This window comes from Aspergillus puulaauensis, chromosome 8 (assembly GCF_016861865.1).
Source record: "Aspergillus puulaauensis MK2 DNA, chromosome 8, nearly complete sequence".
NCBI classification, from domain to species: Eukaryota; Fungi; Ascomycota; class Eurotiomycetes; order Eurotiales; family Aspergillaceae; genus Aspergillus; species Aspergillus puulaauensis.
The window spans coordinates 1,800,621-1,817,390 of NC_054864.1; the positions used below are offsets into that span (position 1 = coordinate 1,800,621).

At 49.6% G+C, this 16,770-nt stretch overlaps 8 protein-coding genes across 8 annotated transcripts; 3 read left to right on the forward strand and 5 right to left on the reverse strand.

The window, feature by feature from the left end:
• Positions 1 to 9: 9 nt before the first annotated feature.
• Positions 10 to 2,070, forward strand: APUU_80664S (uncharacterized protein; the record flags this gene model as incomplete). Its single annotated transcript, XM_041696970.1, has 6 exons — positions 10 to 368; positions 433 to 531; positions 594 to 661; positions 722 to 1,065; positions 1,133 to 1,202; positions 1,268 to 2,070. 6 exons carry the CDS (start codon positions 10 to 12, stop codon positions 2,068 to 2,070), a joined length of 1,743 nt encoding a protein of 580 aa, XP_041562547.1.
• A 651-nt stretch (positions 2,071 to 2,721) lies between these two features.
• Positions 2,722 to 3,513, reverse strand: APUU_80665A (DUF3245 domain-containing protein; the record flags this gene model as incomplete). The annotated part of the gene is made up of 2 exons (XM_041696971.1): positions 2,722 to 3,226; positions 3,332 to 3,513. 2 exons carry the CDS (start codon positions 3,511 to 3,513, stop codon positions 2,722 to 2,724), a joined length of 687 nt encoding a protein of 228 aa, XP_041562548.1.
• Positions 3,514 to 3,901: 388 nt separating this feature from the next.
• Positions 3,902 to 4,738, reverse strand: APUU_80666A (uncharacterized protein; the record flags this gene model as incomplete). The annotated part of the gene is made up of 1 exon (XM_041696972.1): positions 3,902 to 4,738. One exon carries the CDS (start codon positions 4,736 to 4,738, stop codon positions 3,902 to 3,904), a length of 837 nt encoding a protein of 278 aa, XP_041562549.1.
• Positions 4,739 to 5,059: 321 nt separating this feature from the next.
• Positions 5,060 to 6,985, forward strand: APUU_80667S (uncharacterized protein; the record flags this gene model as incomplete). The annotated part of the gene is made up of 2 exons (XM_041696973.1): positions 5,060 to 5,946; positions 5,995 to 6,985. 2 exons carry the CDS (start codon positions 5,060 to 5,062, stop codon positions 6,983 to 6,985), a joined length of 1,878 nt encoding a protein of 625 aa, XP_041562550.1.
• Positions 6,986 to 7,414: 429 nt separating this feature from the next.
• Positions 7,415 to 8,558, reverse strand: RPL13 (60S ribosomal protein eL13; the record flags this gene model as incomplete). Its single annotated transcript, XM_041696974.1, has 5 exons — positions 7,415 to 7,852; positions 7,944 to 8,102; positions 8,239 to 8,285; positions 8,405 to 8,438; positions 8,556 to 8,558. The coding sequence occupies 5 exons, from the start codon at positions 8,556 to 8,558 to the stop codon at positions 7,415 to 7,417; spliced, it is 681 nt and encodes a 226-aa protein (XP_041562551.1).
• An 878-nt stretch (positions 8,559 to 9,436) lies between these two features.
• On the reverse strand, positions 9,437 to 10,852 carry APUU_80669A (uncharacterized protein; the record flags this gene model as incomplete). The annotated part of the gene is made up of 1 exon (XM_041696975.1): positions 9,437 to 10,852. One exon carries the CDS (start codon positions 10,850 to 10,852, stop codon positions 9,437 to 9,439), a length of 1,416 nt encoding a protein of 471 aa, XP_041562552.1.
• A 1,425-nt stretch (positions 10,853 to 12,277) lies between these two features.
• APUU_80670S (uncharacterized protein) lies at positions 12,278 to 15,247 on the forward strand (the record flags this gene model as incomplete). The annotated part of the gene is made up of 1 exon (XM_041696976.1): positions 12,278 to 15,247. One exon carries the CDS (start codon positions 12,278 to 12,280, stop codon positions 15,245 to 15,247), a length of 2,970 nt encoding a protein of 989 aa, XP_041562553.1.
• A 193-nt stretch (positions 15,248 to 15,440) lies between these two features.
• Positions 15,441 to 16,577, reverse strand: APUU_80671A (uncharacterized protein; the record flags this gene model as incomplete). Its single annotated transcript, XM_041696977.1, has 1 exon — positions 15,441 to 16,577. One exon carries the CDS (start codon positions 16,575 to 16,577, stop codon positions 15,441 to 15,443), a length of 1,137 nt encoding a protein of 378 aa, XP_041562554.1.
• Positions 16,578 to 16,770: the final 193 nt, after the last annotated feature.

Below are 16,770 nucleotides of genomic sequence, written 5' to 3' on the forward strand. Positions count from 1 at the left end.
CCGCGCGAGATGCACAGTCTCGCTGATCTTCCATCAGGAAAGACAGTCGCTTCTGGAGCTACAGATGCACCGGGCAGAACACGCAGGCTCCCCGTTCTCTCGTCATCTGTTTTGTCATCCGGCACATCAACGAGCGACCCTATGGAGGTAACTCCGCCGCCATCGACCGCCACTACAGGCGCCGTACGCCCGGTCCACAGCACTCCCGATAATGATCGAACGGGCGCAAATAGCATGACGGGTTCCAATGGTTCTCCCGAAGCTGGAAATTCGAATAACCATGCGACTCCAGGCCAGGCTATCGGTGCCGCGGCCGCGGCCCAACAACCTAAGGTTGTGCAGACAGCCTTCATTCACAAGCTTTACAAGTATGGTTTTCTAGCTCTGTTTTCTTCTGAAGAAATCGAGGTTTTGCTAATGCTTTCGTACTAGCATGCTGGAGGACCAAAGCATCCAGCATCTGATATCCTGGTCCAGTACCAATGATAGCTTCGTCATGTCTCCTACCTCCGAATTCTCCAAAGTCCTCGCGTTCGTTCTTCGCCCATCCTAGGCCTCCCTGATCTACAAGCAATCACTAACCATTACTCCAGCCAGTATTTCAAGCACACCAACATTTCTTCTTTCGTGAGGCAGCTGAATATGTATGGTTTCCACAAAGGTATGCTGTCCAGCCGCGCATGAATTCACTCCAGCTATACTAAAATCATGCGGTACTTAGTGAGCGATGTCTTCCACACCGGATCCCCCGACTCTGCACTCTGGGAATTTAAGCACGGCAACGGGAATTTTAAACGTGGCGACTTAGTTGGACTACGAGAAATCAAGCGACGGGCGTCGCGCCATGCATTGATTCATCGAGACTCGTTCCCTGGCCACAAGTCGGCCGCTTCTCAACCCGGCACGCCGGCGGAGCCGATTCCAGATTCCACTGAAGCACGATTGATAAACTTTGAGCATATGCTCTTTGATATGCATAATCGTCTCAGTCGGGCCGAAGACGGAAATGCAGCACTAAATGCTAGGTGCCAGGCTATGGCTGAGAGCATTAGCAGGTGTTACCATGTGAGATTATGCTACATTTCCAAGGTTCAAAGTCTTGAGCGACTCCGCTAATCGATTATACCGTCAGTGGAATCATTCAATATCTCGCTTTTTACACGGAATGATCCCTGATCGCGAAAGTCTACTGTACCGAGATGGTATGAATACCCCTCATTTTTTGAAGCCTGGGCGGTTGGTTCCTAATGTTTCTAATGCATAACAGTGACTAGTATGCAAGCAGAATTGGAAAAGCATTTGGACACCGTTCGAACTCTCGAACATCCCTCAGATATGTATTTATCTGTGCGACAGCCCCCCGTACCGACCGTCGCGGTCGACCCAGGGCCCCCTCTGTCCCCCCGGCAAATGCCGCAAGATGATAGCCGACGACTATCTATGATGGACTCTCGACCGAATATGATCCGGCCACCGGTACCCCCGCATTTGTCTGCCTCGCCCCGTCGTTATGGCTCAATTGGCGCAGCAAATAACTCCCCCAACTACAGCCGCCCCCAGGTCCCATCCATAGTTACTCCTCAACCACCAGTTCCGCACCCTCTTTCATCCGCATCCTCGCCTCCGGGCCCCAACCTTGCGCGCCGACATACCTCAGCAGACATCCGTCAACATGGCTGGCCACCACCTGGTATTTCCCCATTTCCCCCAAACCAGTCATCCTCACAGGGCCCGTCTGCTTGGCCGCCATCACCCCATCGCACACCGACCTCAAGTGATCAGCAAGTTCGAGATGTACTAGCCCAGTATGAGATGGGAGCGCCACGCCGCTTCCAAGACATCTCGCGCCATGCTACCCCGCCTCTAAATCCCGATCAACAGGGCCCGGCAGATAACGGTTGGGGATTTGGTGGGCCTAGATTTCCTCGACATGAATCTTCTCTACCTGCTACGCGCCGATCAAGCATGGCCAGCAATGTACATTCTCTCCTCAACCCAGCTGATACGGCCGAAAGGCCCGACGAGGATCAGCATGCAGTAGACGATCGAAAGCGCAAGCGTCTTGAGTAAGCAGTGATTACTCCTAATATGTTTCCCGCGGGAGAATGACCGCGCGAGAGGGTAATTGTTTATTTTTTTGGTAGCTTTGCTTCATTTTGCATTCTTCGGGGCGGAAAGAAAAAGAAAGACCATCCAAAGCAATTTCTTATACTTATTATTACATACCCTGGAGCATGGCATTTTTATATGATTTGGACCGATCGTGTTATTTCAAGGCGCGGGTTTTTGGGGGTGAGGGGGGCGGGTTTCCAATCTACCATTGTTCTGCTCAAAAGAGCTGCATTATTATTTTTATTTCTTTTGGCCGTCGATTTTTGCTTTCTTTATATCATTTCTTGCCCAATAAGCCTGAACGCAGCAGACATCTTATATGTGTTGGATTATGCGCCACCATCTTGTCACATCATTTGAGTTCATAAAGCTTATTTCCTCAATTACTCCAGCGGTCTCACACTTGTGCGCTTGGAGGACAGTGCAAGGGATTTTAGGGCTTCACTCGGTGGGGTATTATGGGATGGACATTGCTCTTGGGTCTTGTGTCTTAGCCAATTAGATACGTACACAGATAGCATGGCAGTTTTGGAGTTTCTTGTTGGTAGACGATCACATTGGGGTATATTGCAAGTTTGAAGAACAATTTCATTGACCGAAAACACGCGATTACCGCTTCTTCCGCTTCTTCGATCGCTCAGCGAGAATTTCATCCAAAAAGCTCGTCGCCTTTCCCCTCCTATTTGACTTTTGCCGCTGATATAGGCCGGCTACTTTACCCTCACTTGGCCTCTCACTATCCTCATTTTTCAATTCGTTATTTGCATCCTCCGGCTGCTTCGTTGGGATGGGATCACTCTCGGGTTTTCTCTTCCTTGACGACATTTTCCGCCCAATCAATGCAGCCCGGCCCTCGTCATCATCTTCATCAGCATCGTCCACGTCTGCACCACCAGCGCCTCGTTGGTGACTGACTGATCCCTTTGAGGCAGAGTTCTTCATCGCTGATGGCACAGGGCCCGTATCACTGGTCTTCTGCCGCGCTTTCTCTGCCATAACTTTCTTGTAATTCCTCCCTAGAAGCTGCTTCCGTAATTTATCATTGGAATCGAGCTCAGTGCGGTTCCAACTGCCGTCTGCAGCTTTTGTGGGTAAGGGCGCCCCGAGACCAAGTCTAAGCATTGCGAAACCCAGTTAGTCAAGCATACTTGTCTACCCACCTGCTAGCTTGAAGAAAAGACAATAAAAGGTACAGGTAGGGAATACCAGCGGAACTTACGTCTCGGGAACAGCTGTAAATATTTTGTCCTCCTCCCTTTGGACTTCGCTATCGTTTTTCACATTGCCCTGGTCAGCTGTGATCTCGGAGGGTAGCCAGGATGCAACGAGGCGTTGACTGCGAGCAAGCGCGATGTTGGCCTTGTTGAGGATAATATCTGTGTCAGCATTTGGAAGAGACATTTTCCTCCTATTGCCTTGTTTTTTGCCTCTCGCTTTTCTGGCTGCTGGTTATATTTGTGGCTGATGAGGCTCTTGGTCTTCTAATTTTAATTATTGATAAAGCTTGGCAGAGCTGTGATCGGAACGGAAGAACTCCCGGAGGATTGTTATCAGCTTATCGATACACCATATGTGAGATTAAGGTTTCGGAGATGGTGATCACGAGCATGGGTCACGTGGAGTCGATCCGAGGTGCGGGCAGCGGTCTCTTCATTTTTGTACGGAGTACGTACTGAAACTATATACATCTCTCTATATCTAGATCTATCACTTATATACAAAATCACGGGCATCGGAATCATTATAATGGCAATCAATTTCCATCCAACAAAAGTCCCCCATGTGTGGCTCAAACACTGCTGGTTTCCTGCCGATGGATCTCTTTCAATCTCTTCTCTGTCTTCATAAACTCCCTGATACCAACAGGAATATCGGAAAACAAATCTTCATCGGATCCGGGTATTGACCAGTTAGTTTCGCTCCCACCGCCATCATCATCCATGCTCATACTGGCCGGCTCGCCGGCAGGTGTTCTCGGAATGGCGCCCGAAATAACTTTGGGGGACTTGGGTTTGCTGCTCTTGGCCTTTGCTTGAGCCAGTAATGCGGCCCATTCTTCCATTTCATCCCGATAATCATCCCACACACAGTGCACGCAGCCGCTCATACAGCAGTTATCAGGTTCCTCAGGCCGAGGAGGAATCGGTACCCCATTTATGGTCTTCCACGGAGCACTCGCCCCAGGATCATAGCGAGAGGACCGACCAGGGCCGGCTAGCCGCGTGCCAAAAACAATTGCCATCTTTTCCTCAGGCGTTTGTGATTGTTGGTCTGTATTTTCGGGTGGCGCCTCCGGTTTCTGCTGTGGTGCAGAGGGAGAAGTGGTAGCCTGTCCACGGGACGAGGAGCGAGCGGAGAGGATATCCGAGTAGTATCCGGAGAGTGGGTAGGCCTGGGAAGTGTCGGTACGGCTTGAATCTGAGTTCGCATGGTGCTGAGAAAGCCGGCGCGGAGATGGTGTGCCGAGGTGTTGCCTAATGTTCTGGGCGAGTGACGTTCTAATGTAGGAGAGCGACGAACTTGTGAATGATTTCGAGAGCAAATTTCGGATACGGACCAATGCATGGGCCTCCATGATGCTGCACAAGAGTATTGAACGATCTAAAAGAAGGAAGGATATCGTCATTATTGCCTTGGAATCCTTTGAGACGGCATTTCTCCGAGCATCGGCAATTACTGCAAACAGTGCAAACATAGCGTTAAGTCACGTGCCAGCATTTGTTTTTGATCCTATCACAGGCATTTTGTTCGGGTGGGTTTTGATAGCTGGAGAGAAATTCACAGCACAATTGATTATATATACGTACTGTATAATGTGTATCGCCCTCTAGCCTCGGGATATTTGTCACCACCTTCTCGCTCTATGCGGAACAACAACAATGGTCGCTTGATATAGAGCACAAATAATATCAACAACAGCAGCTCAACAGTCACTGACGCGTCGCAAATGGAGCCCCCCCCAAGAAATGCAGCCCAACGACGTTCCCCGTCGAGACCCTCCTTTCAAGCGCCCACAAAGGCGAGTCTGGCGCGATCACATCCCGAAATTCTGGAACGCGCCTTGAGTAGGTCTCCAACGAGAAACCCCGCGCGCAAGGATGACCAGCAAACGGCGGCTGAAACGAGGGCTTTTGGGTTGCGGGACAGAAAAGCCCTCAGACCCTCAATCACGTTGACACAAAGCCCAGTAGACTCCCTCGATCAGAGTCAACAATCCCCTCTCGCCCTCTTCAATCGGCGATCCAGTGGACTGGCGGCGTTTGCTGCACCCCCGAGGCGCGTGTCAAAAAGAATAAGCGCTTCGGATTTATTATTTCAATCTCCAACAGCGTCGCAAGAAACTAGGATGCAGGCGAGCGTGGAAAATACACCGGAAGACCAGCTGGCGTCTGAGTTGGGCAGCGCAACAGGAGACTTGAGTGGGGATATAGAGGGCCCTTCCTTGCATGACGGATTCGATGAACCTGATCTACCCCCAACACCGACCCAATTAGGCCTGCAGCCGCCACCTGGGAGACCCAAAGGGTTATTTAGCAGCAGTCCTAGTATACAACATGGGAAATGGGCGAAACGACGAGCAACAGGGGATCTGGAGAACAGTCCGTCTAAGCTTAGGACTGTAGATTATGGTACTGAGCCAAAAGACTTAACGGAACATGTTGCGACTATGAATGATTCTCTTTTTCCTGAATCGGTTGTCAAAAAAAGGAGGGTCAGGAGAGAGCTTTCGGCCGACCTTGAGTCTTTCAACCAAGATATCGTCAAACTGGAGGGTCTTTGCGAGAAACTTCAGCAACAAGGAGAAGATATTGAACCCTACCTGAACGATTTAAGGTGAGCGCTTGTATTGCCATTGATCTACCAAAACTAATGACTCGGAAGTTCTCTTTTGGTATCTACCGGTCCGTCTCATGCTAACTCGGCGAATCTACATTTCAACGATAACCCAATTTCATCCCTTATATCGACATTACTACCGTTTGGCACGAAGCGTCCACTAAAGCCACGTCGTCCTCGTCTAGAACTGAATCCTTTTGCTCTTGACCATAACACGTATACAGACTCATACTTGTCTGGACTCGCACCCTTGAAAATCACGTCGACGTCGAACACCACCTCCGCTTTGGAGTCGGGCCGTTTTACCGAAAGGCATCAGATCGTACTGTCCGCACCTCGCCCATTTCCTCCCAACATTTACAAGATATCGGTTTCCTATGAAACAAACCTAGATATGCAGTCTCTAGTATCCTTATCGGCAGAGGTTGACGAAAGACCCCACGACTATCTCCAGCAATGGCTGAACAAACGGCTGGAAAATCGCCTTCTAAAATTAGACGTCCTTGGGCTTTGTTGGGGTATTAATCGCTACTGGGAGGCTCTAGTATCGCGTGGTCAAATATGGGCTGAAATAGCGGACCAACACTCCTACCTAATCCCTAGTCGCAACAAATCTACCCATTTTGGAAAGTCTAAGAAGCTTGATCATCTTCACCTGAGAAACACAGGGATCATCACTACCTCAGATATACGACGAATACTTCCTCACCTCCAGCGCACGTCCATGATTTTTGAGTCGAAACAGAAATCTCTTGAAGCTCTCCTTCTATGCGAACTGACCATTGACGAGTGGAGCGGCGAGCCGGAGCTAGTGCCCACTATATGCGTATCGACTTCAGGATTCGACGGTGGCTCAAGTGAGAAAGTGGAACAGGAAGCAAAGAAGCTCTTCGAGACGATGTTGAGCGAAAACACCAAGCCCCATGCAGGATCCGCGGGCGGCTCTGATGGCCAAGCCATCGTAAAAGCTACAACTTGTGTGCTGAACGTCTTATTTGGGAAGGATGAAAGACAGAATATGCATGGTCTGGGTTAGATTTATGAGACTACGTGCTCCATGATCAATTCGTCTTTTTTAAGTCGTAGACAGCTACGTATCAATCTTGATGTTGAATAATGCTCACATTCTGAAGAGCCTACATACACTGTCGTTTTGAAAGGGAACGCAGTGCGCATGTCTTAAAGCCATACAGGAGGTTGGGACACAGAATTCAGACATTTGCATTTCATTCAGGGTAGTTCAGAAGCACCTTTTTTATCTCTGGTTAAGGACAAAGGGGATAGAAAAAGGAGGAAAATTGAGGTAAGTAGAGGAGAATCGGGACGCCAGCCAATCCCACGCCATGCAACAGTACACTTGGTATGTAGGATATAGGAGTAGAATAATCCCCAATGTGAAAATCGACGACCAGATTCATCATTAGCTGAGAATTTTTGAGCGCATAATTGTCTAGGTACACGGAATTTATTTCTTAGCGGCAGACTCCTCCTCAGCCTTGGCCTTAGCACGCTTCTCCCGGATACCCTTGTAGCGGGCCTCGCTGCGGGCTTCCCGCAGACGGCGGTATGCAGCCTCCTCACCCTTGGGGAGGTCGTCGCGCTTGACCTCAGTAATGGCTTCCTCAGCAGTAGCGTTCTTGATGGGTAGGAGAGAGCCAACGTTTGTGGTGTAGCCCTGGGTCTGGCCCTCAGCGGCGAAGGCAGCCTTGGCGGCGTTGACCTCGTCAGCGGACGAGTCGAGCTTCTTGAATTGACCGCTCTTGCGGGGGAAGAGGATCAGGCGAGCCTTGTAGTCCTTGAGGCGGGCGACATTGGCGACGAGAGACTCCTTAGAGTAGTTGTTGCGGCGGTGGTCAACGGAAATACCAATGGTAGGAGCGAGCTTCTTGGGGATACCGGCTTCCTGTTGGTTGCAAAAAAAAGATATACATAAGCTTCCAATTTCATCTACAGAGAAATGCCGCTCAGTCCACCATGTTTGCAGATTTTTTTACCTTTAGCTCAGCAAGAGTGAAACCACGACCGGCACGGACACGGCGGTTGTACTTGACGGTAGGGCACCGCACAACGGGACGCAGCTTGTCAACGGGGCGAGGGGCAACGGCGGCGGCCTTTGCGAGACGGGCCTCACGACGGCTGTGCTTGCGACCGGCCTGTATTCCAAAGAAAAATCCTGTCAGTTCATCGAACTCATAATTGCCGGGTAATAAATTCGTCTCGATAAAATTCCATCATCTAGACTGTTTATCCGACACGGATTCGCCGGAGAGATAATCGAAAACTGCGTACCTGCTCGAAGTGCACGCGGACACGACGCTGCCAGTCCTTGTGGAAGTCTATGAAACCCATCAGTAAACCCGACTGTCCAAAAGATCCCTTCATCCATCGCAATTCCTAATCGCATTCGTTCGAAAGGAAACCAATCTCCTATTCTCGATCGTCGGGTGCCACTCACGGTGATTCTGAATCTGGTTGTTGTGCTTGATCGCCTATATCACGAAGAATCCGGTCAGCATACAGCCTTTCCCTTCGAACAAAATAGAGCCTTTTCATCTCTCGCTCTATCTCATAACATCAGGAGCACAATAAAGCCTGAATATACGCACCATTGTGTCGGACTGGGATCAACCGAGGGCTTGTCGTGGTCGTCGTGGGTTGCTGGTCGTATCTCAAAACTCCTCCATTAGTGGAACTTTTTCTGGTTGTGGCCAACCGCGCGGGACTCACTCACCGCCTCGCTTAGCGAACTGAGCCCTACCCTCCTTGCCCGATCCGGAACCCTCTCTAGCAACAAATGATTACTCAGGTATGTGGTCCGAAGGGGCGAGAAATCGATTATAGTGGTCAATAGTGATACTCCGCATTAAATTCACGTCCATTCTCTCTGTGTTGTCATCGCGTCTACCCATAGTTAATGGTTAACAGTTAACTAGTGTTTAACTAACTAGGTAGTTAATGTGATGCTCTTACAAAGCCATCAGCACGTGACATACAGCTTAGTCATTTGGGACTGGTCGCCAAAGTAAACAGAACAGATCCATGATCCATCCAGCTGCCCGATGCAGAAATGTATGCAGAGCTCCAGTCTTTTTAACTTCACTGTTTATTTCAATTGTGTACTGAACTCAAGGCTATTTAAATAACACGACGTAAAATCCCTGCATCATAGTATTTCAATAACCAGCAAAATAAACCCTTCAAAAAGCTGCAGGACCCAGGTAATAAACACCACTAATTCGCCGCATCAATACATGTCATCCATCAATCGTCATAAAATGCCTGCAACGGAGGCAGTTCGTTCAAAGAGGAGGGGGTAGAAGAAGCACTTGTCGCAACATAATCCCTGTTTTAATAGTACACGCCATGTCAAAACACCAAAAAGCGCTCATGATGGACATCTTCGAAAAAAGCTACGGTAAGACAATTGCAATGACAATGGTCATACGAACGTATGAACTGAACTGCGTCACAAATACCTTCGTATGTCTCAATGAATTCCGAGACCCACCTGGTCCTCCGCTTTTGATTTCTTCGAGCTCGCACCATCAGAACTTGCCTTGCGTTTGAGATTACTCGCAGGGCGGTCAACACCAGTCTTTCGCACTTGGCCGAATAGCTTTGTCTGCAGAAGTGTGCTAGATCTTGATGCCGGATTGTGCATATCCTGTTTGATAATTGGATGGTTACGGCGAAGTATGCTGGTTGTAAGAGATTCCGCCCGGGAAGGTGGAATATCTTCTTCGGTTTCGGCTTCCTCGATATCAGAAGCAGAAATTGTGCTATCCCTATCGCGGTTCTCATCGCTAGAATCCCTCCCAGGAGTGACATATTGGCTTTCCTGATGGACTTTGTGTGTCTGAGATGGTGTAATGGGAAGTGAGGACAGGGAATGGCTACCTCGCGCGTGTCCATTTGAATGGTGTCGATGGGCTCTATGCCGATGTGGCGTCGATGCCACACTAGGGGATGCCCTGTTGAGAACACGATCCGCGGCAAGGAGAGCAGCAAACGGGTTAGTGCTATCACTTCTGTGTAGATTATGGTCGTTGTTGTCCATAAATTGAGGCTGAGACCTCCGGTGAGGAGTTTGGACACTTTGGCTCGGAGACATTGGACCGTGCTCAATCATCCGCGAGAAATGTTCCCGATTCTCTCGAATGCGCTTCTTCAACAACTGATTCTCTTCTACCAACTGATCTGACTGGTCTTTTTCTTGCTCAATAAGCTTCTTGGCTCTTTGCAGTCTTCTTTCAAGGGTAGCATTGGCCCTCTCAAGCTCTTGATTACGTTTGACTGCAAGTTCCAACTCGATATTAGAGATTTGAGGCACGGGCTCTGCGTCGGATGGGGGGTGGCGACTGCGATACTCGGTGCTTTGAAGAATCTCGGCCTCTCTCCTAGCAAGCTTATGCTCAACCTCGGCGCGTTTGATAGCCACATTACTCCTAAACGACAAAAGACCATATTGCAATTTGAAATGAAGGGCAGACACGCGAGACTCTCGAGCTACTCCAAGAAGCTCTTTTGCAATGGTGCGAAGTTTATTCTCGTCAGCGGTATCGATTTCCCCGGCCGTAGGGAGATTTTCAGACGCTCCGTATGCAGCACACAGTGTTTCTTCAATGTCCGGAGACGGCGCCAAGTACGAGCTCGATCGAGATCTTGACCTTCGCGGAGCTCCAGGAATCTGTGTTGACAGTGGCGGAGTCAAGCCTGACGAAGGTAAAGACGGGGGTGATATGAATTTGAGGTTGTCGGAGTGCGGTGACTGGCTTCCAGCTCCTACACTCAAATCGGGAGATGCGGAAAGAGTTGCGCGCTGCACTGGCGTGGCCGGGCGGGAAATTTCTGCCGGAGGGCCCAAAGAACCTTGCGACAGTTGAGGCTCGGTGTTCTGCGACATGGCAACGATACAAGAATGAACGGAAAGATGTGTTGTCAATGTGGGGTCAATATCGCACTGATCGCAATGGTTAGTGAATGCGTTGAATAGTGGGTTGACATAAGGCGTGCAAGACGTACCACGTCTGAGTCAACCCTCGTGGATCTAGAACAAGACTCGATGGCACCGTTGTTGGGGCAGTTGTCAAGAATATATGTAGGCGTGCGCCAATATTCAGGGAACTGATCGAACGGGCGCCCGGAATGCGGCACCGATGGACCTTAAGTTTAGCAGACACTTGCGACAACCGACCCAACCCAACTGCTTATCGGTTAAGCAGGTCAGTACAGGTACTTCAGAAGTTGAAGGCGACGATAGAATTGAGCGTTCCGAAGAGCTGGGCCCGGTAGGCAACGATAGCGGGGTAGGTACGGAAGACTCCAAGGAGGTAAGCAGAGCAAGGGGAAGAAAAGAGCGGAAAACAAACAGACAGTTCAAAATGATGTGAGAAGCAAGGAGGACGGGAGATAGAGGGGGTGGGTTTGATACCAGATGATGGAGCGGGCGGCGGGAGTTTCGCATTCGGCGGGAGGCTGGGAATGCGGACCAATCACATTTGATCATGAGCCCAGCCGCGCGCCAAACTGGTAGAGGCCGGATGCGGAGATCTCGGGCAGATAAACAGGGCTAGAGTAGCCAGGTAACTCAGGCAACGAACTGCGGCTGGAGCACAGATCACAAATGGACCTCGTGTGTGTCTTGGTCTTTCGGCGGTCAAGGAGACATTTTGTGGCAGTGCGACTCCAAGGCCGACTGTTTGTTTAAAACAATCTTAGCGGAAGTGCTATCACCAGGTCATCGGATCGCTGATATATATATATAGTCGCCCAACCACCTAAAAATTCTGATTCTGTCCGACAGTTCCTGCGCATGAATAATAACACACATAAGAAATAAACTGATTGTCTTAGAAAGTAAAGTCAATTAAAGAACAGCGAAATTTGCTGTAAACACCCCGCGAGACTTTGATATCACTGTCCCACTTTTAACCAGTGCTCAATGTTGAGCCAGCAGGTTGGTTAGTCAGCCTTAGGGACAGCCGGGGAGTAAACAATTCACTAAACTAACTAGTTACAGTTAATATAAATATCGAGTCAACCTGAAGATCTATCACACGCATTCTAACCATTTCTGGTCCATGCTCTCTTTTTCTCCCCCCCTTTGACATGCTTCCCAGGAGCTCAAGTGGTTTCTCTCCAGACAACTTCTCTCTCTTACTTTATTGCGTTGCAGGTCTTCTACGAACATTTCGCTAGATTATCGTTCTTCTTTCACCCCTCTATTGAGTTCGAAACTAACATGGGACTGCGCTGAAACCTCCTAGAGAGCTTGTTCGTCTTCAAAGTGATCCAGTAACAGTGGTGACCACTGGAATTCGATGCGATTATGGATCAGCAACCCAAAACACCGTCTCGACCGAGCGGGATTCCTCGGCTAGTTTCCAGAATTCCCCTACCAACATCAACCGCCACACTCTCCCTCAGACCCTCGCCATCCCGCGAGAGACTGCGCGCTGATCCTGGCCTGAACGCCGCCAAACTCCGGCGACCCTCGGAAGAACCAGAGTTCAAAAAGCCGCCCCCCCCAGCGGCGCCTCCAAAAAAGCTTCAGAATGGCTATCCGCAAAAGCGAGTTGTTTCCAAGGCCGGAACAAGTGATGGGGGAGGTTCGGATAACGAGAAATTTTTGGACATGGAGCCCAATTTTGAAGTCGATACGCTATCGCAGGATACCGAATCGCGGGGTCGCACACGACCGTCGCTGTCAGAGCGCACAATTGAAACCCTTTCTCAAATCCCACCCTCTCCTGCCTCCTCCAGAAGGCCATCAAATATCTTCAATCCAACTAGCCCAATGCGATCACCATCCCGCCCACCGTCTTCCATGACTAGTTACTCAAGGTCACCCTCCAGATCTTCCACCTCGCGTCAACTGAGTGGAAATGACTTTCTATCGGGCCCACCGTCCAACTTACGACTGCCGTCAAGGCCTCGCCCGCCATTACCTACAAATGGTTCCACCAGCGACCACAATCTTGTAGCTCCTGTCGATACCCCCCCGAAGACAACAAAACCCGTGGCAAGACGAAGCATCCTTGGAGGCGCAGGTCTAGCACAGGCAGCCGCAGAACCTCGCATGGCACTGAGTAAAGGACCGAAGCCAGCTGAAGCGGATGCCGTACTTTCACCACCGGCTCTCCAGGTGAAGAAAACTCGAAAGATTCAGCCAAAGTCATCATATTCGAGGCTCAATTCAACGGCTTCGATATCATCTGCAGCCAATTATACGTCGCCAGATGTATCTTCTGAACTACAGCCGGAGCAGGAGTCTAAAAAGACATCTAAATCGTCGAGTGCTTTGAGGGAGAGTATCGCCAAGGCGAAAGCAGCACGAAAGGCAGCAGTACAGAAAGGGCCTCAGAAATCGACCCCCGATATGTGGGCAGAGACTGATATTCAAGACCCATTCAACCAGCGTCCACGGGATCAAAACAGTGGTTTACTTCGAAAGAGACTGGATGCCGGCCGCACCTCGGGCCACCTCAATATTGCAGCCATGTCATTGACCGCATTCCCTGACGAGGTTTTGAAAATGTACGATTTCGACCCCAATGCGACTACTGACTGGTACGAGAGTGTGGATTTGGTCAAGTTCATTGCTGCAGATAACGAGTTCACGGAACTTCCAGATGCGGCCTTCCCAGATATTGACTCGGAAATGGACATTGACGCAGAAGAGCAAGGAAACCAGTTTGGCGGTCTAGAGTCCTTAGACCTACATGGAAACCTGCTACAGAGCCTCCCGATAGGTTTCAGAAGGCTGCAACGGCTTCACACGTTGAACCTCTCTAACAACAAACTAAGTATGGACAGTATACACGTGGTTCTGGAACTGGCGGGCCTACGGGACTTAAGACTTGCGAAGAATGGTCTAGCAGGCTCTTTTCTTCACGATATTGGTCGACTTGGCAATCTTGAAGTTCTTGATCTTCATGAAAACTCCCTCACTGATCTCCCCGACACACTTGCAGATTTGAGCTGCCTTCGGGTTCTTAATGTTGGACATAACCAGCTATTATCCCTGCCGTTCGAATTAATAAGCACTCTCCCTCTGAAGGAAATTATTGCTCCTAAAAACAAGCTACAGGGCACCCTGATTCCCGCCTCTGTACACAAACTCGATGCATTGCAAAATCTGGATGTCGTTGGCAACGCGCTCACGAAACTTTCCGAGAACGAAAGTTTGACGTTGCCTGGGCTACAGACGTTAGCCATCAGTATGAACCGTATTCAGAGTTTGCCTGATGTCTCATCCTGGCAGGCGCTTCTGACCCTATCAGCGGAGGATAATAGGATATCGGACCTCCCGCAAGGATTCTCGGATTTGAAGAATGTTAAAAACGTCGATTTTACGGGAAATGACATCTCCAAACTGGACGAGAGGATTGGGATGATGGAAAACCTCTTTACTTTTCGAATAAGCAACAACCCTCTTCGCGAGCGCAAGTTCCTCAACATGACCGTTGAGGACATGAAGCGCGATCTGAGAAGCCGATGCGAGCCAGAGCCTCATGAAACAGACGACGAGGAAGGTTCCGTCGCGACGCAGTTCACGCTTGCGCCAGAGACGCCAGCCCAGACGTCTGGCTGGCAGCTCAAACCCGGAGGCGTACTTGATCGATCATATACCGAGATGCAAGATCTAGAGGTTGAAAAGTTGGAAAATATTAACTCGAGCGATGTTAGATATTTGTATCTGCAGCACAATATTTTGCGCTCTTTTCCTGTTCAAGCGCTTGGCATGCTTGCCTCCCATCTGACAGACCTCGACCTATCGCATAACCCACTGGACAGCTTGTCACTTTTCACCTCCTCATTGGAGCTACCGAGCCTTCAGACGCTCAATATAAGCTCTACAGGCCTAACTAGCATTGAACCGCTTATGGCCAGCCTGAAAGCACCGTCGCTTACTTTTCTTGATGCGTCGTCTAATAGTCTCTCTGGATCTCTTCCGTATATTCGGCAAGTGTACCCAAAGCTCACGACATTTCTTGCTGCAGAAAACCAATTTGACAGCTTGGATTTCGAAAGTGCACAGGGGCTTCAGGTGCTTGATGTAGGAAACAATAATATCGGCTCTCTTCCACCTAAAATTGGCTTACTGCGGGCTGAAGGTAACAGTGCAAATTGGGGCGGGGGCTCAGCTCTAAGGAGGTTCGAGGTCGCCGGTAATAGCTTCCGGGTTCCCCGATGGCAGATTGTCGCTAAGGGAACCGATGCTGTCCTTGAATGGTTAAAGGATCGGATGCCTGAAGAAGAGTTGTATGAATATGAATCGGGGGGCGAGGGGAGCTGAACATGTGCACAAAAAAGCTCACAATTATCAACAACACAGCCAGGGTTCGCGCTATGCAATGTATATATAAATTAATTCGCTTCTAGGTTCATGTTTTAATCATGGCTATTTTTTCGGGATATTAGAACCCGGTCATATATATTCTTATTTATCAGTGTTTTCATCCAATACCATTAATTCAAGTATGGTATGATTAGCCTGGTTTGATATGGGTAGATTCGTCCACGGTCCTGCTGACTTGTTCGATGACCTTGGTCCATGTCTTTGACCAGGTCGTGAATTTATCTCCTGCGATATCCTGATCACCAGATGTCTGCTTTAGGCCCCAGGGCAATACAACCAGATCAACGGCCTTGCAGGCATACTTTATGGTTTTTTCCAATTGATGCGTGTATTTTTCAAGATCTTCTTCGTACAGCGCGCCCGCTACTTCGTCAATATAGCTCGGGATCTGCTGTAGACTCAATATCAAGGATTCCAAAATTCTAATATCGGACGGCACGAGTGGAGTGGGTGCCGTCTTTAGGCGATTCGAAATTATGGCAGGGTATATTTGGGCGATGGGCTTCAAAATTCGAAGTGCATCCTTTTTGCGCGCATGGAGTGCCGCGCTACCTTCTTCCTCGTCCTCTCCCTCCTTCTCAGAATCTTCACTAGCTCCAGCTTTATCGGAGACCGCGAGTCCCTTCTTATCATCACCGAGAAGGTCATCGAAAAACTCATCGCCTTCTTCATCAGGGTCCCACGCCTCAATCTCTTCGACCGCATCCCGAACCAAGTCCCTATGTTCCTCCGCCCGCCTGACCATGAAACCGACAATGCCCTTCGCAGCAACATCGACTAGCACATCGCAAGCATCCCAGACGCGGCCAGCGGCCACTGTAATCGCATCCTTTGTTGATTGGTCTAGGCTTTTCTCATCCGTTTCTCCTTCCGCAACAACCTGAACTTCTTTGACTAACAAAGATAATTCCTTCAGAGTTGTACCAACTAATATGCGGATTTCTTTCTGAAATGTCTTGGTGTGAGATTCTGGCGTGACGAGGAGCGTGGCTGTAACCAAAGATGGGAGGACGGATTCATTGAGGACCGAGAGCGTGGTCGCCACTGCAGAGTGGGTAAAGGGCGGATTTATTGTTAATAGGGAGAGCTTCGTAACATGAGACTTTAGCGCTGTTGATGCTCCTGAGAGGAGGGGCAGGGGGTCCAGCTCTTCGGCCCCTTTTCCGGCCGTAGGCCCGGGGTTGGGTTGGGAAGAGGATAGGGTAGACTGGAATTGGTCGACAAGGGTGAGGGTTGTCGCCAGGACAATCTGGAGTTTCCTCGACATTTTTGAACAGCGGGTTTCGTTCGCCTCTTTGGATGGGAGGAAGAAACGCGAGAATCGGGTTGCTTGAGACGCTGAGGAGAAATTTTATGATGAATGATGATGGAGAGCCTGAACTGCGGGGCCGCTGATTAGGGCTGAGCGGGGTCACCTGTCGTCGTTGTTTGTTTCCAGTTATTCCACCTAAAGAATCACT